Here is a 25578-nt window from a genome sequence, read left to right as displayed (position 1 = left end):
ACTTTAGTAAGGTAATTGACAAGGTCCCTCTTGGGAGGCTGGTCAAGGAGGTTCAGTTGCCTGGTATTTGATATGGGGCAATAAATTCGATTAGAAATTGGTTTTGTGGGAGAAGCCAGAGAGTGGTAGTAGGGGATTGCCTCTCTGACTGGAGCCTGTGACTAGTGATGTGCCACAGGAATCAGTGCTGGGGGATCCTTTATTGTTTGTCATCTATATCAATGATCTGGATGATAATGTGGTTAACTGGATCAGCAAATTTGTGGATGACACCAAGACTGGGGATGTAGTGGACAGTGAGGAAGGCTATCATGACTTGCAGGGAGATCTGCAATAGCTAGAAAAATGGGCTGAAAAATGGCAATGGAATAAATGCAGACAAGTGTGAGGTTTTACACTTCAGTGGGACCAACCAGGGTAGGTCTTAGACAGTGAACTACAGGGCACTGAAGAGTGCAGTAGAATAAAGGGATCTGGGAATACAGGTCCATAATTCATTGAAAGTGGCATCACAGGTAGATCGGCTCGAAAAGAAAGCTTTCGGCATATTGGCCTTCGTAAATCAATGTATTGAGCGCAGAAGATGGGATGTTATGTTGAAGTTGTGTAAGACATTTGTGAGGCCTAATTTGGAGTATTGTGGGCAAGATGTAAACAAGATTGAAAAAGTGCAGAATAAATTTACTAGGATGTTGCTGGGTCTGGAGGACCTGAGTTATAAGGAAAGATTTGATACAAGTATACAAAATTATGAGGGGTGTTGATAAGGTAAATACATGCAGGCTTTTCCCACTGAGGTTGGGTGGGACTACAACCAGAGGTCATAGGTTAAGGTGAAAGGTGAAATATTTAAGGGAAACATGAGGGTAAAGTTCTTCATTCAGTGGGTCGTGAGAGTGTGGAATAGGTTGCCAGTACAAGTGGTGCATGCGAGCTCGATTTCAAATTTTAAGAGAAATCTGGGTAGGTACATGGATGGTAGGGGTATGGAGGGCTATGGTCCTGGTGCAGGTCAATAGGAGTAAGCAGTTTAGATAGTTTCAGCATGAACTAGATGGGCCAAAGGACCTGGTTCTGAGCTGTACTTCTCTATAACTCCATCACTCAAAAGCTTTGTCTTTCAATACAACCACCCGTCATTCTTCTAAATTCTAGTTAGTTTTGGTAAAGCTGCATGAAAGTCCACTGTGTAGATAACTCATGTACATTTGTTAGAGAGACCAATATTGCCCAGTGTCCCAACAGTCTTCACAAAACCGTGACCATCCCAGTAATAGACTGTGTTTCTAGTTTCTCTCCTGTGCTTTGTGAGCTCTCCTCTCTCTGTCTGAGCAGCTGCTTTTCTCTTTCTCTCTCTCTCTCCCTTTTCACCTTCTCTATCTCTTTTTTTCTATCTCTCACACTCAAACTGGGATGAACTACAACAATTCTTCATTCCAGTTTGGCAAAAGAATAAACCAGGGAAGGTAGTGCACCCGTGGCTGACAAGGGAAATTAGGGATAGTATCAATTCCAAAGAAGAAACATGCACGTTAGCCAGAAAAAGCGGCTCACCTGAGGACTGGGAGAAATTCCGAGTCCAGCAGAGGAGGACAAAGGGCTTAATTAGGAAAGGGAAAAAAGATTGAGAGAAAGCTGGCAGGGAACATAAAAACTGACTGTAAAAGCTTTTATAGATATGTGAAAAGAAAAAGATTGGTTAAGACAAATGTAGGTCCCTTACAGTCAGAAACAGGTGAATTGATCATGGGGAACAAGGACATGGCAGACCAACTGAATAACTACTTTGGCTCTGTCTTCACTAAGGAGGACATAAATAATCTTCCGGAAATAGTAGGGGACTGAGGGTCTAGTGAGATGGAGGAACTGAGGGAAATACATGTTAGTAGGGAAGTGGTGTCAGGTAAATTGAAGGGATTAAAGGCAGATAAATCCCCAGGGGCAGATGGTCTGCATCCCAGAGTGTTTAAGGAAGTAGCCCAAGAAATAGTGGATGCATTAGTGATAATTTTTCAAAACTCTTTAGATTCTGGACTAGTTCCTGAGGATTGGAGGGTGGCTAATGTAACCCCGCTTTTTAAAAAAGGAGGGAGAGAGAAACCGGAGAATTATAGACCAGTTAGCCTGACATCGGTGGTGGGGAAAATGCTAGAGTCAGTTATCAAGGATGTGATAACAGCACATTTGGAAAGCAGTGAAATCATCGGACAAAGTCAGCATGGATTTGTGAAAGGAAAATCATGCCTGATGAATCTCATAGAATTTTTTGAGGATGTAACTAGTAGAGTGGATAGGGGAGAACCAGTGGATGTGGTATATTTGGATTTTCAAAAGGCTTTTGACAAGGTCCCACACAGGAGATTAGTGTGCAAACTTAAAGCACACGGTATTGGGGGTAAGGTATTGATGTGGATAGAGAATTGGTTGGCAGACAAGAAGCGAAGAGTGGGAATAAACGGGACCTTTTCAGAATGGCAGGCAGTGACTAGTGGGGTACCGCAAGGCTCAGTGCTGGGACCCCAGTTGTTTACAATATATATTAATGACTTAGATGAGGGAATTAAATGCAGCATCTCCAAGTGCGCGGATGACACGAAGCTGGGCGGCAGTGTTAGCTGTGAAGAGGATGCAGGGTGACTTGGATAGGTTAGGTGAGTGGGCAAATTCATGGCGGATACAATTTAATGTAGATAAATGTGAGGTTATCCACCTTGGTGGCAAGAACAGGAAAACAGATTATTATCTGAATGGTGGCCAATTAGGAAAAGGGGAGGTGCAACAAGACCTGGGTGTCATTGTACACCAGTCTTTGAAAGTGGGCATGCAGGTACAGCAGGTGGTGAAAAAGGCGAATGGTATGCTGGCATTCATAGCAAGAGGATTCGAGTACAGGAGCAGGGAGGTACTACTGCAGTTGTACAAGGCCTTGGTGAGACCACACCTGGAGTATTGTGTGCAGTTTTGGTCCCCTAATCTGAGGAAAGACATCCTTGCCATAGAGGGAGTACAAAGAAGGTTCACCAGATTGATTCCTGGGATGGCAGGACTTTCATATGATGAAAGACTAGATCGTCTGAGCTTATATTCGCTGGAATTTAGAAGATTGAGGGGGGATCTGATTGAAACATATAAATTCTAAAGGGATTGGACAGGCTCACACACTCAAACACACACATTCACTCACATTCACTGTCACACAACTCACACACACACTCACACCCATACTCACTCACATTCACTCTCTCAGGCACACTCACACACACACACACACACAGTCACACAGACTCACTCACTCACACTCATTTTCCCTTGCTTTCTATGCTGGGTATTTCATGTAACGCACATTGTTCTGTATTCATCACAACATACGTACACTCCACTCTCTTCTCCAGAATGGCCAATCGATTGGTAACTTCAGATTTCAGTTCTGTAATCTTGAAAGCCCTGATTGAAAGAGAAAGTATTTAATGAACCAGCCTCATGTGTAAGTTAGCGGGAGTGATATAATGTCTTTAACAACATGGGACTTACCTGGAGAATTGTTCTGCAACCTGAGCCAGAACACTCTGGAAAACTTCATCTTTCTCTGGATTAAAATGAGAAAAGTGAAAAACATTGATTCTCACAGCTAATTAGGATGAATTGCTAAATTGCTATTTCCCCAAACACCATTTCCTTAATCATGACATTCAGAGTATGTGGACTCTCCGTTGGTTCCTCCTATCTCCTACTCTTATTCCACCCTGCTTTTGATCTTCACAATCTGCTTTCCCTAATTATCCATATCTCCTTCCCTGGTGACACTTCCCTGCCATAAACCTCCATTGGAAGCACCTGACCACAGCCAACTCTGAGTCTGTCCAAAAACTTCGAGCCTCTGACCAGCCCCTCTGACACAGCCTCTCCGAGCACCATCTTCTGCCGAGCGCTTTGACCCCACCCCAGCCGCCGAGCAACAAGCAAAGCTGAGGACTCGGGGCCTTCTCCTCCGGAGATTCTAGATCACACAGTAGCAGCGGCAGCGAAGCAGGCATTTCAGAATTTTCTCCAGATGTTCCTCCATGTTCTCATGTCTGTCTCCATCAAATCAGGATTGTGCACGGCACCCTACTTGACAGATGACAGATATCATTCACCAGAGTGGCCGCTGCGCCCTGCATCACACCGCCATCTTCTCCTCCTCTCTGACCCACCTCTGTCCATCAGACTGGTGTGCAATGTGTCCCCTTATGACATTAGTGCCATTTTGTCACAAACTATGAAAGATGGATCTGAACGTCCCACTGCATTTGCTTCAAGATCACTGGAGAACCTAGTATGGAGATTAAAGAAGTTCCACCACTACCACCACAGATAAGAGTTTACTCTACTGACAGACCACCAGCTCCTTGTGTCCATTTTCAATCCCAGTGATGTCTGCTACCTGGTTGCAACATTGGGCATTTTTCGTAGGAGCACACTCTTGTGATATAGAATTCAAGGGTACTAAACAACACACAATGCCACATCTTTTACAGCTGACAATTGAAGAAAAGACTTCATACTGTGACCCAACAGAGGTGTTCCACACAGCATTAGTGGACAGGTTGCTGGAAACAAATTCTGAAATACAAAGAGAAATAAGGAATGACCCGACATTGTCAAAAGTCAATGACATCACCATGTGAGGATGGCCAGTTCAAGGTAATTTAATGTTTCCAGATTTCTCAGTGAGATGAGACCAACCGTCTGTATGTCAAAGAACACTGATCTGTGGATCTCGTGTGTGGTTCCCTCTAACCTGCGCACCAGAGTGTTAGAGGATCTGCATGAAGGACACCTGGCTCCAGTCAAAATGAAGAGTCTTGCCAAGAGCTACATGTGGTGGCCAGGAATAGACAGATTGAAGACTTGACTAACAGCTGTTCGGGATGCCCGAAGTTCAAAATCCACCCCATAGACACTGTTACACCCGTGGGAATGGCAAAGAGTGCACATTGACTCCACGTTCCTGATTGCTGTGGATGCTCATTCAAAGTGGCCAGAGGTCATACCTATGAAGTCAACCAGATCAGAGAAGACTGATTCTACTCTGAGGACTATCTTCTCCAGAAATGGCTTAAGTCCCAAGTTGCCTTCTGACTCCTCAGAACTGGACTTTAAGTCAACCAAGTTGTCTAGAGTGCCTCCAGAATATTCAGACTTGCTGGAAGTATTCAACAAGGAAGCCACAACGCTTCCTCCATATCGACTTGCTACCAGATACTTGTCCTCCCTGGGGAAGGCTCTATGCCTTATCCATTCCACAGAGACAAGCCATACAAAGTATAGTAAGAAGACTTTGCCACCTGGGTTTACTTGACCATCCACTTGGCCTATTGGAGAGGGATTCTCTTTTGTATCTCAGGAGGATAGCGGACAGGGGTTGAATAAGTTTACTATTAAGAACCGGTATCCACTCCCTCTTATGAATATGGCATTCAGACCATTACAGGGAGCAACTGTCTTCGTGAAACCTGACCTCTGGAATGCCTACAGCCTTATCCAGATTGGAGAGGGAGAAGAATGAGAGATAGCCTTCAACACTTCCACTGGACATTATGATTATCAATGATGTGCTCCAAGAAATGCTCAACTGCTTTGTATTTGTTTATTTGGATGATATTCTTATTTTTTCTCGAATACTTCAGGAATATGTCTAACGTGTACAAGTTCTTCAATGGCTATTGGAGAATCAACTTTTTGTAAACTTGAGAATGGCAAGTTCCATGTCCCCAGAATTTCTTTCCTTGGATTTGTCATTTCCAACAGGAATATACAGATGGACACTGAAAAGACCCAAGCGGTATGGAATTGGCCACAACCCACATCGGTTAAATAGCTCCAATTCTTTTTAGGGTCTTTATACTGGTGAGACTGGTGCAGATTGGGAGACCACTTCACCGAACATCTACACTCTGTGTGGTCCCAGTGGCCACCCATTTTAATTCCACTTCCCATTCCCATTCCGATATGTCCATCCATGGCCTCCTCCACTGTCGTTTCCATTTGGGTAACCTCCAACCTGATAGCATGCACATCGATTTCTCAAACTTCCAGTAATGCCTCACACCCCTTCACAATTTCCCGTCCCCTTTTCCCTCTGTCATGTTATCTCCTTGCCCGCTCAATGGCTCCATCTGGTGCTCCTCCCCCCGTTTTTCTTCCTTCCATGACCTTCTGTCTCTTTCACCAATTAACCTCCTAGCTCTTTGCATCATTCCTCCCCCTCCAAGGTTCACCTATTGCCTAATGGTTCTCTCTCCTCTCACTCCACTTTTCAAATCTACTCCAGCTTTTTCCCTCCAGTCCTGCCGAAGGGTGTAGACCTGAAACATCGACTGTACTCTTTTCCATAGATGCTGCTTGGCTTGCTGAGTTCCTCCAGCATTTTGTGTGTGTTGCTCGGATTTCCAGCATCTGCAGATTTTTCTTGTTTGTCTTTTTAGAGTTTGCCAAATTCTATTGTTGCTTCATTCGCAACTTCAGTTCTATTGCAGCCCCATTTATGAATCTCACAAAAAGGTCTGCAGGGCCTCCCGTTGGACTTCAGAGGCAGAAGCCACTTGCTGCAACTTTAAAATCGGATTTACCACAACATCTGTACTTGTTCCCCATGATCCCGACCTATCTTTTGTAGTGGAGGTTGATGCCTCAGACATCAGTGTAGGAGCCCAGCTATCTCAATGAATCATCTCTGACCAGAAATTACACCTTTGTGCCTGCTTAAATAAATGCCTGTCTCCCGCCAAGATGAATTATGACATTGGCAACAGAGAGTTGTTTACTGTCAAGCTGGCGGTTAAAGAGTGGGGACATTGGCTGGAGCCAGCAAAATGTTGCTCTGTGGTTTGCACTGATCATAAAACTTAGTTTATATCCAAGATGCAAAGAGGCTGATCTCCCAGCAGGCACATTAGTCACTGCTTTTCTATGGATTTCATTTTAATATAACCTACAGACATGGTTCCAAGAATCAGAAACTAGATTCTCTCTAGACAGTTTGATACATCCGACAAGGAAGAAGTACCAGAGACCATTTTTCCTGGTTCATGGCTGGTGGCTCCCATTAGATGGAGATCAACTCTATTGTGCGAAAAGCCGATCCAGGCAATGGACTTCCCGGTCATATCATTGTCTCTGACATAGTTCACTCTAAGGTATTGAATTGGGAACATGCCTCCAACATGGTTGGGCACCCGAGAATTTCACACACATTAGAGTTCATTAGGAGATGATTCTGGTGGTCAGGCATAACCAAGGACATCAAGGACTATGTTTCAGTGTGTGATTGTGTCTGAAATAAGGAACCTAGATCACTGCTCCAAGGTCTTTTATAACCTTTGCCTATTCTCACCCATGCCTGGTCTTGTGTTTCCATAAGGCCATGAGATGGAGGAAAAGAATTAGGCCATTTGGCCCATCAAGTCTGCTTTACTATTTCATCATGGCTGATCCATTTCTTTCTCAGCCCCAATCTCCTGTCTTCTTACTGTATCCTTTAAATATACCCAATGTGTTGGTCTCTACAGCTACCTATGGCAACTTATTCAACCGATTCACCATGCTCTGTCTAAAGAAATTCTTCCTCGATCTCATTTCTACATGGACATCCCTTTATCCTGAGGCTGTGTCCCCGGTCTTAAACTCTCTCCATGAACACTTCTTTCGAGGCCTTTTAACATTCAATAGGTTTCAATGCTATTTCCACCCCTCATTCTTCTGAATTACAGTGAGTACAGGCCCAGAGCCATCAAACACTCCTCATATGATTAGATTATGAGGACACGCAGTCCCCTTTTATTGTCATTTAGTAATGCATGCATTAAGAAATGATACAATGTTCCTCCAGTGTGATATCACAGAAACACAAGACAGACCAAGACTGAAAAACTGACAAAAACCACATAATTATAACATATAGTTAGAACAGTGCAAGCAATACTGTAATTTGATAGAAGAACATAGAAACATAGAAAATAGGTGCAGGAGTAGGCCATTTGGCCCTTCGAGCCTGCACCGCCATTTATTATGATCATGGCTGATCATCCAACTCAGAACACCGCCCCAGCCTTCCCTCCATACCCCCTGACCCCCGTAGCCACAAGGGCCATATCTAACTCCCTCTTAAATATAGCCAATGAACTGACCTCAACTGTTTCCTGTGGCAGAGAATTCCACAGATTCACCACTCTCTGTGTGAAGAAGTTTTTCCTAATCTCAGTCCTAAAAGGCTTCCCCTCTATCCTCAAACTGTGACCCCTCGTTCTGGACTTCCCCAACATCGGGAACAATCTTCCTGCATCTAGCTTGTCCAATCCCTTTAGGATCTTATACGTTTCAATCAGATCCCCCCTCAATCTTCTAAACTCCAACGAGTACAAGCCCAGTTCATCCATTCTTTCTTCATATGAAAGTCCTGCCATCCCAGGAATCAATCTGGTGAACCTTCTCTGTACTCCCTCTATGGCAAGGATGTCTTTCCTCAGATTAGGGGACCAAAACTGCACACAATACTCCAGGTGCGGTCTCACCAAGGCCTTGTACAACTGCAGTAGTACCTCCCTGCTCCTGTATTCAAATCCTCTCGCTATAAATGCCAGCATACCATTCGCCTTTTTCACCGCCTGTTGTACCTGCATGCCCACTTTCAATGACTGGTGTATAATGACATCCAGGTCACGTTGCACCTCCCCTTTTCCTAATCGGCCACCATTCAGATAATAATCTGTTTTCCTATTTTTGCCACCAAAGTGGATAACTTCACATTTATCCACATTAAATTGCATCTGCCATGAATTTGCCCACTCACCCAACCTATCCAAGTCACCCTGCATCCCCGTAGCATCCTCCTCACAGCTAACACTGCCACCCAGCTTTGTGTCATCCGCAAACTTGGAGATGCTGCATTTAATTCCCTCATCCAAGTCATTAATATATATTGTAAACAACTGGGGTCCCAGCACTGAGCCTTGCGGTACCCCACTAGTCACCGCCTACCATTCTGAAAAGGTCCCGTTTATTCCCACTCTTTGCTTCCTGTCTGCTAACCAACTCTCCACCCACACCAATACCTTACCCCCAATACCGTGTGCTTTAAGTTTGCACACTAATCTCCTGTGTGGGACCTTGTCAAAAGCCTTCTGAAAATCCAAATATACCACATCCACTGGTTCTCCCCTATCCACTCTACTAGTTACATCCTCAAAAAATTCTATGAGATTCGTCAGACATGATTTTCCTTTCACAAATCCATGCTGACTTTGTCCGATCATTTCACCACTTTCCAAATGTGCTGTTATCACATCCTTGATAACTGACTCCAGCAGTTTCCCCACCACCGACGTTAGGCTAACTGGTCTATAATTCTCCGGTTTCTCTCTCCCTCCTTTTTTAAAAAGTGGAGTTACATTAGCCACCCTCCAATCCTCAGGAACTAGTCCAGAATCTAACGAGTTTTGAAAAATTATCACTAATGCATCCACTATTTCTTGGGCTACTTCCTTAAGCACCCTGGGATGCAGACCATCTGGCCCTGGGGATTTATCTGCCTTCAATCCCTTCAATTTACCTAACACCACTTCCCTACTAACATGTATTTCGCTCAGTTCCTCCATCTCACTGGACCCTCTGTCCCCTACTATTTCTGGAAGATTATTTATGTCCTCCTTAGTGAAGACAGAACCAAAGTAATTATTCAATTGGTCTGCCATGTCCTTGCTCCCCATAATCAACTCACCTGTTTCTGCCTGCAGGGGACCTACATTTGTCTTTACCAGTCTTTTCCTTTTTACATATCTATAAATGCTTTTACAGTCCATTTTTATGTTGCCTGCCAGTTTTCTCTCATAATCTTTTTTCCCCTTCCTAATTAAGCCCTTTGTCCTCCTCTGCTGAACTCTGAATTTCTCCCAGTCCTCAGGTGAGCCACTTTCTCTGGCTAATTTGTATGCTGCTTCTTTGGAATTGATACTATCCTTAATTTCTCTTGTCAGCCACGGGTGCACTATCTTCCTTGATTTATTCTTTTGCCAAACATGGAACAGACCATGGGCACGGGAAAAGTCTCAAAGTCTCTCGAAACTCCCAACATCTCATGCAGACGGTAGAAGGAAGAAAACTCTCCCTGCCATGATCCTCCAGCGCCGCAAACTTGCCGATGCAGCATCCTGGAAGCACCCGACCACAGTCCGACTCTTAGTCCGTCCGAAAACTTCGAGCCTCCGACCAGCCCTCCGACACCGAGCACTGAGCACCATCTCTGCCGAGCACTTCGACCCCAGCAACAGGCAAAGCCGAGGATTTGGGGCCTTCCCTCGGGAGATTCTCGATCGCACAGTGGCAGCGGCAGCGAACCGGGCATTTCAGAAGTTCCTTCAGATGTTCCTCTGTGCTTCTCACGTCCGTCTCCATCAAATCAGGATTGTGCACGGCCCCTATTTAACAAATACGATATCATTTTACCGGAGAGGCCGCGTGCGCTGCGCTGCATCGCCATCTTCTCCTCCCTCCTCTCTGATAAGCCTTTTAATCCCGGAATAATTTTTGTGAACCTTCCTTGAACGTTCTCAGCACATCCTTTCTTAGATAAAGGGCATACACTGCTCACAATACTCTGAGAAGCCTCACCAGTGCCTTATAAAGCCTCAGCATAACATCTTTGCTTTTATATTCTTGTCCTCTTCAATTGAATACTAACATTGCATTTGCCTTCTTCAACATTGACACAAATTGCAAATGAACTTTTAGGGATTCCTACATGAGGATTCCCAAGTCCCTTGGCACCTCAGATTTTTGAATTTTCTCTCCATTTAGAAAACAGTCTACTCTTTTATTTCTTTGACCAAAGTGCATGACCGCACACTTTCTGACTGTATTGGATCTGCTACTTCTTTGCCGATCTTCCTAATCTGTCTAAGTCCTTCTGTAACCTTGCTAGTTCCTCAAAACTATTTTCCTCTCCACCAATCTTCATATCATCTGCAAGCTTGGACACAAATCATTAATTCTGTCATCCAAGTCATTGTCATATAATGGAAGAAGAATTGGTCCCAACACAGATCCCTATGGAGCAGCAGACAAACAGAAAAAGTTCCCTTTATTTCCAGTCTTTGTCCCCCACCAATCAGCTGCCGCTTCAGTCATTCACAATTAAAAGAAAATCTGCAGATACTGGAAATCCAAGCAACACACACACACACAAAATGCTGGAGGAACTTAGTAGGCCAGACAGCATCTTTGGGAAAAAGTACAATCGATGTTTCAGGGCAATACCCTTCGGCAGGACTGGAGAGAAAAAGATGAGTAGATTTTAAAGGTGGGGGAGGGCAGAGAGAAGAAGCAGGATCTCCCAGTGGCCACCCATTTCAATTCCACTTCTCATTCCCATTCCAATATGTCAATCCATGGCCGCCTCCTCTGTCACAATGTGGCCACACTCGGGTTGAAGGAACAGCACCTTATATTCCATCTGGGTAGCCTCCAACCTGATGGTAAGAACAGAGATTTCTCAAACTTGTGGTAATGCCCCTCCCACCCTCTCCTTCACCAGTCCTCATCCCTTTTCCCTCTCTCACCTTATCTCCTTGCCTACCCATCACCTCTCTCTGGTGCTCCTTCCTCTTTTTCTTTCCTCCATGGCCCCCTATTCCCACCTATCACACTCCTTCTTCTCCAGCCCTGTATCTCTTTCACCAATCAAATTCCCAGCTAATTACTTCATTCCTCCCCCTCACCTATCACCTTGTGTTTCTCTCAAAGATATGCCACTTTATCCCCCTTTCCAAACTTCCTACATCTTCAGAGATGGCCAATCTTATGTTATAAAATATCTTCAAGATATACATCTTTCCCCAGGATATTGTCTCAGACTGTGACCCACAATTCATGTCTAAGTTCTGGAAGCCTTTTGTCCACTCCTTGGGGCTTCTATTAGCCTTTCTTCTGGGTTCCATCCACAAACCAATGGGCAGATAGAGAGAGTGAACCAGGATATGGAAAGATCCTTTAGGTGTTTGGTTTCAGGAAACCTGACTACATAGTGTGACCAGCTTATATGGCCAGAGTTTGCATATAATAATCCTTTACACGCCAGCGGGATGTCACTCTTTGAATATCAGTTCATGCACAGTCCTCCTCCATTCCCTGGGTAGGAGTCTGAGGTGGGTGTCCCTGCTGCCAATAAGAGGCGTAGGTAGAGATGTTCAAAAGTCAGATCAATTTTAATGGCCAGCTTCCAATAGCAGCAGCATCAGGCTAATCATCGAAAGCAACCAGGTCCTTCATTCTGTTTTGGCCAGCAGGTTTGGCTTTTCACTTGAGACTTTCCTATGTGGGTGGAATCTTGGAAATAGGCTCCGAAATACATTGGTCCTTTCAAAGTTCCACAGAGAATCAATCCAGTATCATGCTGCCTGCAATTATAATAAAACTTTGGATCCTCAGTCAATTACAGACTATCAAAGCAGATATCCAGATCACCTTGGGCCATCATGTGCCAGGGTGCCAGCCATGGAAGTGGGGATCCTGTCATGAACTCTTCAGACCAGCGTGGGGCACTGCAGAGAGTCAGGCCTGCGTATTCCAACACCTGAACATCATTGATTTGTTTAAACTAGAACTTGTTAAGCGACTGGTTTAGTTGTTAAGTTTTCCTTGTGTTTTTCATGCAACTTGTTTTTTAATACAGGTTCCTTGTGAATCCAGTTGTTAGTTTGTTGGGGTTTGGTTTTAACATGCACTATTTAAGTTTATCATGACTAGCATTTATTGCTGAGTCTTGAATTTGGGTTCAGAGTGAACTAATGGTCTGTGTACTCTATCCCTCTCAAGTAAGTCCACTGAGTCATTTGTTATTCTTCTCTTCTGTTCTTCAAATAAATCCTCATCATTGCTTTCTGCCTTTGAGTCTGGAGTTTACTCCATGCCTGAAGATCTTGTTATAATTCTGTAGATGATGACCACCCCCCCCCCCACCCAAATTTGTTAGGTTCTCTGAGAAGGAGCTTGAAAGGTGTGCAGTCAGAGTTAGGAGGTGAAAAGTAAAGGTGACTTCACCCAGGTCGAGCAGGGAGCTTTAAAAATCAGTGCTTCATAACCACGTTTTCAGAGCTTGAACAGTGGGCAAATTCAAATAAAATAAGGCAGTGACCATTGTTGGAGCAGGACAGTGTAAAGAGTGCAAAGACTTTTGACTTTGGCTCGAGGCTTGGGTGTTAACAGACGTGGGTGAGTCTGGTAAGCTTTTTCTTGTTAATTTTTTATCTGTAAGTGTATCATTTGGGCAGTGAGAATGACTCCAGTGGCTGTGCTTTGTTCTGTGTGTAAGATGTGGGCATTCTGGGAAACTAGCATTTCAGGTAACCATATCTGTATCCGGTGCTCTGAGCTGCAGCTCCTCAGAGAATGTTAATGAACTGGAGCTACAACTCGATGACCTTCAGCTCATAAGGGAAATTGAGGAAGTGATAGATAGGAGCTACAGCAATGTAGTCAGTCCTTGACTGCAGGAGGCAGGTGAATGGGTGACTGTCAGGACAAGGAAAGGAAATTGGTAGCTGGTACAGATGACCCCTATGGCCATTTCCTTTAATAACAAGTATAATGTGTTGGATACTGTTGGGTGGGGGTGGAGAAATGACCTACTGGGGGAAGGGGTCATAGTGATCGGGTCTCTGGCTGTGGCTCAGAATGAAGGGGGCAGAGGAGGAAGTGGTGGTGATAGGAGATTCCATATCTAGAGGAGTAGATGAATGCTTGTGGATGCAATAGAGAGATGTAGGTGGTACACTGCCTCCCAGGAGTTTGGGTTGAGGATGTCTCAGATCAAGGCCACAACATTCTAAAGGGGGAGGGTGAGGGTGAGCAGGCATAAGTCTTGGCTGATTTGGTACCAATGAGATTGGAAGGAAAAGAGAGGGGATCCTAAAGACAGAATTTAGAGGGCTACGTAGAAAGCTGAAAAGCAGTATCTCCAGGGTAACAATCTCTTGATTGTTGCCTGTACCACACGCCGGTGAGAGCAAGAATAGGATGATTTGCCAGATGAATGCATGGCCGAGGAACTAGTTCAGGGGGGTAGGGTTTCAAATTTATGGATCATTGGGATCTTTTCTGGGGAAGGTATGACCTGTACAAAAGGGAGGGATTACACCTGAACCCGAAGGGGACCAGTATCTTTGTGGGCAGATTTGTTAGAGCTTTTGGGAAGGGTTTAAACTAATTAGGCAGGGGGATGGGAACTGGAGTGATAGGGCTGTGGATAAGAATGGTGCTTTACCAGTAGAGGTAGTGTATTGTGAGACTGTCAGAAGATAGGGCAAAATTGTAGTCAGTGGGATAGGTTGCAGTGTAAAAGGCTGACAAAATAGAAAAGGGTGACAAATACAGGACTGAAGGACACAGTATATGAAGTAAGGCAGATGATCTTGTGGTGCAGTTAGAGATTGGCAGGTATGACATTGTGGGTATCAGAGACATGGTTGAAGGACAATTGTAGTTGAAAGCTTACCATCCAAGGATATAATTGTATCAAAAGGGCAGGCAGGTTGGCAGAGGAAAAGCAGTAGCTCTACTGGTTAAGAAAAAAATGAAATCAAATCTTTAGAAAGAGGTGGCACAGGATTGGAAGATGTGGAATCCTTGTGGGTAGAGTTAAGAAGCTGCAAGTGTAAGACTCTGATGGGAACAGGATGTGGTCTACAAATTACAGCAGGAGATAGAAAAAGAATGTCAATAAAGCAATGTTATATTACTCATGGGGGATTTTAATATTGGGAGAACTGGTGAAGTGCCTCTGAGATGACTTTTTGGGGCAGCTTGTGGTTGAGCCCACTAGGGATTCAGCAATTCTGGATTGGTTGATGTGTAATGAACTGGATATGATTAGGGAGCTTAAAGTTCTGAAACCCTGAAGAAAAAGTGATCATAATATAATAGAATTCACCCAGCAATTTGAGAGGGAGAAGCCAAAGTCAGATATATCGATATTAGAGGGGCATAGAGAGGCTCTGGATGATTGGAAAGGAACTCTATCAGGAATGACAACAGAGCAGGAATAGCTGGAGTTTCTGGGAGCAATTTGGAAGATTCAGGATATATGCATCCCAAAGAAGAGAAAGTATTCTAAAAGTAGGATGACACAGCTGTGACAGACAAGGAAAGTCAAAGCCACCATAAAAGTAAAAGAGAAAGCATACAATAAGAGCAAAAACTGTAGGAAGTTAAGAGGATTGGAAAATTTTTTAAAACCAACAGAAGCTGACTTTTTTTAAAAAAAATGCTGAGGAAATGAAATATGAAGCTAAGCTAGCCAATAATATCAAAAATGATAATGAGGTTTTTCAGATGTATAAAGAGTAAAAGGGAGGTGAGAGTAGCACTGAAAATGGCACTGGACAGATAGAAACAGGGGGCAAGGAAATGGCAGACAAACTGAATCAAAGTCTTGCACCAGTCTTCATGATGGAAGACACCAGTGGTATGCCAGATTTTTTTTGAGTGTGGCAGGGGTAGAAGTGAGTGCAGTTGCTATTACTAGGGCGATGGTGCTTGAGGAACTTAGGAGCCTTGTCTAAGAAAGAATGTCCTGACATTGCAGAAGGTTTAAAGGAGTTTCATAAAAATGATTTTGGGAACAGAAGGGTTACCAAATGAGCAGCAATTGATCATTCCAGCGGCCTAGTTAGCAGCGGGAGCAGTGCACAGTGAGGAGGTCACTTACAGGTCAGCTGCGCTCGTTTTAAAGAAGACCTTCGTGGGTGATCAATGTCATTCCTGCGGCTTGATCAGTGGCAGGAGCAGCGCAAAGAAGTATAAATGAAACTACAGAAGGGGCAAATGGAGCGGCCATTGTTGGCAGTGGGCCAGTGGTGAGAGTGGGAGTGTCAAGCTGTCCCGGAAGAGGCATTGGCTCTGAGTATGTTTCTGTAAAGTTTCCCTTTTTTCTTACTGTGTCAGGGGTACTTAGTGTGGTTTAAATGGCTGCTGTGTGTTCTTCATGCCAGATAATGGAGTCCTGGGAGACCCAGAGTCTCCCAAGGAACTACATCTTTGTAAAGTGCATCCGGCTGCAGCTCCTTGAAGACCATGTTAGGGATCTGGAGCAGTAGCTGGATGACCTTTGGCTTGTACAGGAGAGTGAGTGAGGAAGTAGTCATCCCAGAGTTGCAGGAGGTGGATAGCTGGGTGACTGTCAGGAGGAGGAATGTGAAGGTGAATACGCAGTGAGTGCAGAACATCCCTGTGGCCATTTCTCTTTATAATAAGTATACCATTCTGGATACTGTTGTGGTGGTTGACCTCCCAGGGGGATGCCATGGAAGCCAGGTTTCTGACACTGAGCACAGGTCAGTGGTGCTGAAGGAAAAGAGACAGAAAAGTTGAATGGTAGTGCTGTGTGACTCAACAGTCAGAGGACCAGATAAGAGATTCTGCAGATGTGAAAGTGACACCCAGCCTCCCAGGTACCAGGATCAGAGACATCACAGATCATGTCCATAGCATTTTGCAGGGGGAAGGAGAGCAGCCAGATGTCCTGGTACATATTGGTACCAATGATGTAGGAAGGAAAAGCAAATCAGGTTGGTAACGTATCTCAAGAGATGACTTTTTTTGAGCAGTTTATCATTTAGCCTATTAGGGAACAGCTATACTGGATTGGATGTTATGTAATGAACCGGTTACAATGAGTTCAACTTGAAATTTGATAGAGAAAATGTAAAGTCTGACATGGCAGTATTTCGGTGGAGTAAAGGAAAGTACAGTGGTATAAGAGAGAAGTTGGCCAAAGTAAATTGGAAGAAGCTGCTGGCAGGAATGACTGCAGAGCAGCTTAATTTTCTTTGGAAAAATTGAAGGTACAGAATAGATGTATTCCAAAAATGAAATGCTAAATGGTAAATTAGTACAACCTTGGATAACAAGAGAAGTCAAAGCTAATGTAAAAGCAAAAGAGAGGGCATACAACAAAGCAAAAATTAGCAGGAAGGCAAGAGGACTGGGAAGCTTTTAAAAACCTACAGAAAGCAGCTAAAATAATTATTAGGAGGGAAAAAGATGAAATACGAAAGCAAGCTAGCAAACTATATTAAGGTGGATAGAAAAAGCTTTACAAGTGTGGGGGGAAAAAAAAGAGATAAGAGTGGATATAGGACCGCTAGAAAATGAGGCTGGAGAAATAATGAGAGACAAGGAGATAGCAGAAGAACTAAGTGAGTATTTTGCATTATTCTTCACTGTGGAAGGCACTAGCAGAGTAAAGGGTGTTGATGGGTGTGAGGGAAGTGAGTGTTGTTACCATTACAAGGGAGAAGGTGCTCAAAAAGCTGAAAGACCTAAAGATACACAAGTCACCCAGACCAAATGAACTGCACCCTAGGGTTCTGAAAGAGATAGCTTAGAGATTGTGGAGGCATTCGTAATGACCTTTCAAAAATCATTGGACTCTGGCATGTTGCCAGAGGACTGGAAAATTGCAAATGTCACTTTAAGAAAGGATGGAGGCAGCAGAAAGGAAATGATAGACCAGTTAGCCTGACCTCAGTGGTTGGGAAGATGTTAGATTCAATTGTGAAGGATGAGGTGATGGAGTACTTGGTGACACAGGACAAGATAGTACAAAGTCAGCATGGTTTCCTTCAGGGAAAGTCCTGCCTGATGAACCAGTGGTTGTAGATGGGTCACATTCTACACGGAGGTTGGTGACCAGTGGTGTGCCTCAGGGATCTGTTCTGGGACTCCTACTCTTTGTGATTTTTATAAATGACCTGAATGAGGAAGTGGAGGGATGGGTTAGTAAGTTTGCTGATGACACAAAGGTTGGGGATGTTGTGGATAGTGTGGAGGGCTGTCAGAGGTTACAGTGGGACATTGATAGGATGCAAAACTGGGCTGAAAAATGGCAGATGGAGTTCAACCCAGAGAGGTATGAGGTGGTTCATTTTGATAGTTCAAATATGATGGCAGAATATAGTATTAATGGTAAGACTCTTGGCAGTGTGGAGGATCAGAGGGATCTTGTGGTCCAAGTCCACAGGACACTCAAAGCTGCTGTGCAGGTTGACTCTGTGGTTAAGGAGGCCTTCATCAACCATGGGATTGAGTTTAGGAGCTGAGAGGTAATGTTGCAACTATATAGGACCCTGGTCAGACCCCACTTGGAGTACTGTGCTCAGTTCTGGTTGCCTCACTACAGGAAGGATGTGGAAACCATAGAAAGGGTGCAGAGGAGATTTACAAGGAAGTTACCTGGTTTGGAGAGCATGCCTTATGGGAATAGGTTGAGTGAACTCAGCCCTTTCTCCATGGAGTGATGGAGGATGAGAGGTGACCTGATAGAGGTGTATAAGATGATGAGAGGCATTGATCGTGTGGACAGTCAGAGGCTCTTTCCCAGGGCTGAAATGGCTAACACGAGAGGGCACAGTTTAAAGGTGCTTGGAAGTATGTACAGAGGAGATGTCAGGGGTAGGTTTTTTATGCAGCGAGTGTGAGTGTATGAAATGGGCTGCCGGCAACAGTGGAGGCGGATACGATAGGGTCGTTTAACAGACTCCTGGACACGTACATGGAGCTTAGAAAAATAGAGGGCTATGGGTAACCCTAGGTAAATTCTAAGGTAAGGACATGTTTGATAAAGCTTTGTGGGCCGAAGGGCCTGTATTGTGCTGTAGGTTTTCTATGTTTCTTTGAGGAGATTACAAGTAGGATAGATAAAGGGGATGCAGTGGATGTTGTACATTTGGACTTTCAGAAGGCCTTTGACAAGGTGACACACGTGAGGCTACTTACCAAGTTAAGAGTCCATGGTATTACAGGAAAGCTACTGGTATGGTTGGAGCATTGGCTGATTGGTAGGGAGGCGGCAAGTGGAAATAAAAGGATCCTTTTCTGGTTGGCTATCTATGACTAGTGGTGTTCCGCAGGGTCTGGCAAATGCAATATTAGCATTCATTTCAGGAGGTCTAGAATATAAGAGCAAGGATGTGATGCTGAGGCTTTATAAGGCAATTCCGAAGCCTCACTGAGTATTGTGAACAGGTTTGGGTTCCTTATCTAAGAAAAGATGTGCTGGCATTGGAGAGAGTTCAGCTGAGGTTCACAGGGATTCCAGAAATGAAACAGTTACATGAGGAACGTTTGATAGCTCTGGGTCTGTGCTCGCTGAATTCAGAAGGATGAGGGGGAATCTCATTGAAACCTTTTGAATGTTAAAAGGCCTAGACAGAGTAGATGTGAAAAGGATTCTTTCTATGGTGAGGAGTCTAGGACAAAAGGGTACAACCTCAGGATAGAGGGGCGACCATTTAAAACAGAGATGCGGAAATATTTCTTCAGCCAGAGGGTGTTGAATTTGTGGAATTTGTTACCACAGGCAGTTGTGGAGGCCAGGTCGTTGGGTGTATTTAAGATGGAGATTGATAGGTTCTTGATTGGCCACAGCATCAAAGGTTATGGGGAGAAGGCTGGGGAGTGGGGCTGAGGAAGGGGATAAAAGGATTAGCGATGATCGAATGGTGGAGCAGACTCCAGGGGCCAAATGGCCCAATTCCACTCCTATGTTTTATGGTCTCTTGGCCTGTACTCACTGGAATTGAGAGGAATGCGGGGTGATGTTATTGAAACCTATTGAATGTTGAAATGCCTAGATAGAGTGGATGTGAAGAGGATGTTTCCTGTAGTGGGGTAGTCTAGGATCAGAAGGCACAGCCTCAAAATAAAGGACATCCATTTAGAATGGGTGAGGAGAAATTTCTTTAGCCAGATGGTGATGAATCTGTGAATTTCATTGCCACAGGCATCTGTGGAGGCCAGGACACTCTGCTTTTGAAGCAAAGGTTGAAAGGTTTTTGATTAGTCAGCATGTGAAAGGTTATGGGGAGAAGGCAGGAGAATGGGGTTGAGAGGTAAGTGGATCTTCCAGCCCTTTGTCACCTCTTTCTGATGATTTGATTTCATTTTTTACCAACAGAGCAACACCACCCTCCTGCCTTCCTGCCAGTCCTTTCGATGCATTGTGTATCCCTCTACTTTAAGCTCCCAGCTATAATGGTCTTCCAGCCATGATGAAAAGGCAGAGCAGACACGATAGGCTGAATAGCCAGATTCTGCTCTTCATTCTTGTGGTGTTCTGACGCAATATGTAGTCAGGCTGGCTAGAAGTGAGGCCATACCAGATGTGGTACTAGGCAGTGAAACTGGTCTGGTGACAGATCTCTCAAAAGGTGAACTTTTTAGGAGATGGTGACAACTTCCTGGGGTCTCTTCTGGGGAAGATATGACCTGTACGAAAAGGATGGGTTACATCTGAATCTGCAGGGGACCAATATCCTTGTGGGCAGGTTGGCTAGAGTTGTTCAGATGGGTTTAAACTAATTTGGCAGGGCGATGGGAACTGGAGTGATATTGTTGAGGACGAGGTAGTTGGTTTACGAACAGAGGCAATGTGTATTGAGGCTCCTAGCAATGAAAGGCTGATGATGGGCAGAATTGCAGTCAACTGAATGAACTAGCAACGTAAAAGGCGAACAAAATCAAAAAGGGGAAATAGAGGACTGAAGGTGTTATATTTAAATGCGTGCAGTGTACGGAATAAGGTAGATGAACTTGAAGCACAGTTACAGAATGGCATGTGTGATGTTGAATCATGGCTGGAAGACGATTATAGCTGGGAGCTTAAAGTCCAGGGATACACACTGCATCGAAGGGACTGGCAGGAAGGCAGGAGGGTGGTGTTGCTCTGTTGGTTAAAAAAAAATGAAATCAAAGCATCAGAAAGAGGTGACAAAGGGTTGGAAGGTGTTGAATTGTGGATAGACCCAAGGAAATACAAGGGTAAAAAGTCTGGGAGTTATTACAGACTCTGATCTGATATGATCATAATATGATAGAAATTCACCCTGCAATATGAAGAGGAGCTAAAGTCAGATGTATCAGTATTACAATGGAGTAAAGGGAATTACAGAGGCATGAGAGAGGAGATGGCCAGAAATGATTGGAAAAAATACCGTAAGGATGACAGCAAGGCAGCAATGGCTGGAATTTCTGAATGCAATTTGGAAGGCACAGGATATACACATTCTAAAGGCAAGATGACACAACTGTGGTAAACAAGGGAAGTCAAAGCCAACATAAAAGCCAAAGAGAGGGTATATAATAGAGCAAAAATTAGTGGGAATTTAGAGGATTTGGAAGCTTTTAAAAGCCAACAGAAGGCAACTTAAAAAGTCATTAAGAAGGTAAAGATGGAAGACGCTAGCCAATAATATTAAAGAGGATACTAAAAGTTTCTTCAGATACATTAAGTGTAAAAGAGAGGTGACCGTGAATATCAGCCCTCTGGAAAACAATGCTGAAGAGGTAGTAATGGGGGGTAATGAAATGGCAGATGAACTGAATAAGTATTCTTCACTGTGGAAGAATCTAGCATTATGGTGGAAGTTCCAGGTGTCAGGGGTCATGAAGAATGTGAAGTTACCATTACTAGGGAGAAGGTTCTTGTGAAACTAAAAGGTCTGAAGGTAGATATGTCACCGAGTTCAGATGGTTTATACCCCAGAGTTGTGAAAGAGATGGCTGAAAAGGCATTAGTAAGGATCTTTCAAGAATCACTAGATTCTGGAATGGTTCTGAAAGAATGGAAAATTGCAAATGTTACTATACTCTTCAAGAAGGGAGAGCGGCAGAAGAAAGGAAATTATAGGCCAGTTAGTCTAACCTCAATTGTTGGGAAGATGTTGGAGTCGATTGTTAAGGACATGGTTTCAGGGCACTTGGAGCCACATGTTAGATGGGTCATAGTTAGCATAGTTTCCTCAAGGGAATAGCTTGCCTGACAAATCTGTTGGAATTCTTTGAAGAAATAACAAGCAAGATAGACAAAGGAGAATTGGTTGATGTTGTGTACTTGGATTTTCAGAAGGCCTTTAACAAGGTGCCACACATGAGGCTGCTTAACAAGCTTCAAGCCCATGGCATTACAGGAAAGATTCTAGTATGGATGAACCAGTGGCTGACTGACAGGAGGCAGAGAGGGAATAAAGGGAGTCTTTTCTGGCTGGCTGTCGGTAACTAGTGATGTTCCACAGGGGTCTCTGTCGGTGACCGATTCTTTTTGCATTATATGTTAATGACTCAGTGATGGAATTGACAGCTTTGTTGCAAAGTTTGCAGATGATATGAAGATAAATGGAGGGACAGGAAGTTTTAAGGAAGTAGACAGCCTACAGAAGGACTTAGACGGATTAGGAGAATGGGCAATGCAATAGCAGGTGGAATACAGTGTCATGAAGGATATGATCATGCACATTGCTAGAAGAAATGAAAGGGATGATTATTTTCTAAATAGAGAGAAAATTCAAAAATCTGAGACACAAAGGGACTTGAGAGTCCTTGTGCAGCATTCCTTACTGATTAATTTGCAGGTTGGATCTGTGGTGAGGAAGGCAAATGCAATGTTAGCATTCATTTTGGACTAAAATATAAAAGCAAGGATATAATGTTGAGACTTTATAAAGCATAGTTCAGGCCACATTTGGAGTTGTGAGCAGTTTTGGGCCCCTTAGAAAGGTTGTGCTGAAACTGGAGAGGAATCAAAGGTTGTTCATGATTAAACAGCTTGTCATACGAAGAACGTTTTATGGCTCTGGGCCTGTATTCAAGGAAATTCAGAAGAATGAGGGATAACCTAAATGAAACCTATCAAATGGTGAAAGGCTTGATAGAGTGAGTGTGGAAATGACATGAAGTTTGGTGGTGGTGTAGATAGTGTAGACAGTTGTTGTAGTTACAACAGGACCTTGATAGGATGCAGAGCTGGGCTCAGAAGTGGCAGATGGTATTCAATCCCAAGAAGATTCACTTTGGAAGGTTGAACTTGAAGGCAGAGTACTGGATTAATGCAGATATGTTAGCAGTGCAGAAGAACAGAAGGATTTTGCGGTTCACGTCCATGGATCCTACAAAGTTGCCACAAATGTTCATAAGGTGATTAAGAAGGTTATTGTGTGTTGGCCTTCATTAGTTGGGGGACTGAGTTCAAGAGCAGCAAGGTAGTGCTGCAGCTATATAAAACTCTGGTTCAACCACATGGGGTACTGTGTTCAGTTCCTCATTATAAGAGGATATGGAAACTTTAGAGAGGGTGCAGAGGAGACTTTTATGAGGATGCTCCCTGGATTAAAGTGTATATCTGATGAGGAAAATTTGAGCAAGCTAGGCTTTTCTCTTTGGAATAGAGGATGAGAGATGACTTGATAGTGTATGAGAGGCATAGATCAAGTGGACAGCAAGGGTTTTTTTCCTCAGGTAGACTGGCTAATAAGAGGACATAATTTTAAGGTGATTGAAGATTATGTCGGAGGTAGGTTTTTCAGAGTGATGTGTGTGTGGAATGTTCTGTCTGGGGTTATGGTAGAGCCAGATCTATTAGGAACATTCAAAAGACTCTTAGATAGACACATAAATGATGGAAAAATACGTTACGTGGGAGGGAAGGGTTAGAGTGATCTAGAAATGGGTTAGAAGTTTGGCACAACATGATGGGCTGAATGGTCTGTACTGTGCTGTAATGTTCTACTTTCTACAACAGCTTACCTGATAATTGCACACCAGACAAAGTGATGACCCTGTACGGAGTGCTGGAATTAAGAGATGAAAAGAGGTTGGTTAATATGGGGGAGAAGCTGAGATACAGTAATGCTGATACTGGAAATTGTAAGTAACATCTTAACATTTCGAGTATACATTAAAGATTTTGTTGTTCAGTTAATGACTAGTTACTAAAACCATAAAACCATAGGACAGAGGAGCAGGATTAGGCCATTCAGCCCATCGAGTCTGCTCCTCCGTTCCATCATGGCTGATTATGGATCCCACTCAACCCCATACACCTGCCTTCTCGCTGTATCCTTTGATGGCCTGACCGATCAGGGAACAATCAACTTCTGCCTTAAATGTGCACGTGGACTTGCTCTCCACCACAGTCTGTGGCAGAGTATTCCACAGATTCACTATTCTCTGGCTAAAAATATTCCTCCTTGCCTCTGTTCTAAAAGGTCACCCCTCTATTTTGAGGCTGTGCCCTTTAGTTCTGGATACCCTCACTAAAGGAAACGTCCTCTCCACATCCACCTTATCAAGTCCTTTCAACATTCAGTAGGTTTAAATGAGATCCCTCCCCCGCCCCCCCCCACCCTGCATTCTTCGAAATTCCAGTGAGTACAGGCCCAAAACTGCCAAACACTCCACATATGTTAACCCCTTCATTCCTAGAATCATCCTCCTGAACCTCCTCTGGACTCTCTCCAATGACAACACATCTTTTCTCACCTATGGGGCCCAAAACTATTGACAATACTCCAAGTGTGGCCTGACTAGTGTCTTATAAAGGCTCAGCATTATCTCCTTGCTTATACAGTCTATTCCCTTTGAAATAAATTCCAACATTGCATTTGCCTTCTCTACCACAGACCCAACCTGTGAATTAACATTCTGAGTGTCTTGCACAAGGACTCCTAAGTCCCTCTGCACCTCAAATGTTTGAACCTTCTTCTCATTTAGATAATAGTCTGCACTATTGTTCCTTTTACCAAAATGCATTAACATACATTCCCCAACACTGTATTCCATGTGCCACTTTTTTGCCCATTCTTCCAATTTAAATCCTGCTGCAATCGCATTGCTTCTTCAGCACTACCGCCCCTCCAGCTATCTTTGTATCATCCGCAAACTTTGCCACAAAGCCATCAATTCCATTATCTAAATCACCGACAAACAATGTGCAAAGTAGCGGTCCTAATACTGACCCCTGAGGAGCACGACTAGTCACCGGCAGCCAACCAGAAAAGGCTCCTTTTATTTCCACTTGCTGCCCCCTGCCTGTCAGCCATTCCTCTATCCATGCCAGTATCTTTCCTGTAACGCCATATGAGCTTATCTTGTTAAGCAGTCTCATGTGTGGCACCTTATCAAATTCTTTGTGAAGTTCCAAGTAAATGACATCCACTGCCTCTCCTTTGTCCACCCTGCTTGTTGCTTCCTCGAAGAACTCTAACAGATTTGTCAGGCAAGATTTCCCTTCAAAGAAACCATGCTGACTTTGACTTATTTTATCATAAGTCTCCAACTACCCCAAAACCTCATCCTTAATAATAGACTCCAACACTTTCCCTAACCACAAAGGTTAGGCCATCTGGCCTATAATTTCCTTTCTTTTGCCCTCCTCCCTACTTAAAAGTGGTGTGACTTTTACAATATTTCACTCCTCTGGGATCATGCCAGAATCAAATGAGTCTTGGAAGATCATGACCAATGTATCCGTTACCTCTTCAGCAACCTCTCTCACGTCACTAGATGTAGTCCATCTGGTCCAGGTGAATTATCTACCTTAAAGCCTTTGAGTTTGCCTTAGCATTTGTTCCTTTGTAATAGCAATGGTACTCAGTCCTGCTCCCTGACACTCATGGACTGCAGACACACTGCTAGTGTCTTCCACAGTGAAGACTGATGCAAAGTACCCATTAAGTTCATCTGACATTTCTTTGTCCCCCATTTCTACCTCAC

The 25578-nt window shown here is 43.9% G+C and overlaps 1 protein-coding gene across 1 annotated transcript in view; it reads right to left on the bottom strand.

Annotated features, from left to right (window-relative positions):
• The window catches only part of pde9aa (phosphodiesterase 9aa), a 267251-nt gene that overhangs the window by 188766 nt on the left and 52907 nt on the right, over positions 1 to 25578 (bottom strand). Inside the window, exons 4-6 of the mRNA XM_072262191.1 lie at positions 23611 to 23654; positions 3532 to 3586; positions 3374 to 3444 (exon numbers count right to left, since the gene is read on the bottom strand). Coding sequence (XP_072118292.1) covers positions 3374 to 3444; positions 3532 to 3586; positions 23611 to 23654 — 170 coding nt within the window. The remainder of the gene's footprint in view (positions 1 to 3373; positions 3445 to 3531; positions 3587 to 23610; positions 23655 to 25578) is intronic.

The sequence above is a fragment of the Mobula birostris genome, chromosome 6 (assembly GCF_030028105.1).
Source record: "Mobula birostris isolate sMobBir1 chromosome 6, sMobBir1.hap1, whole genome shotgun sequence".
In the NCBI taxonomy this organism is placed as follows: domain Eukaryota; kingdom Metazoa; phylum Chordata; class Chondrichthyes; order Myliobatiformes; family Myliobatidae; genus Mobula; species Mobula birostris.
Note: the sequence above shows the minus strand (reverse complement) of the source record. Positions and strands in the feature narration are given on the sequence as shown.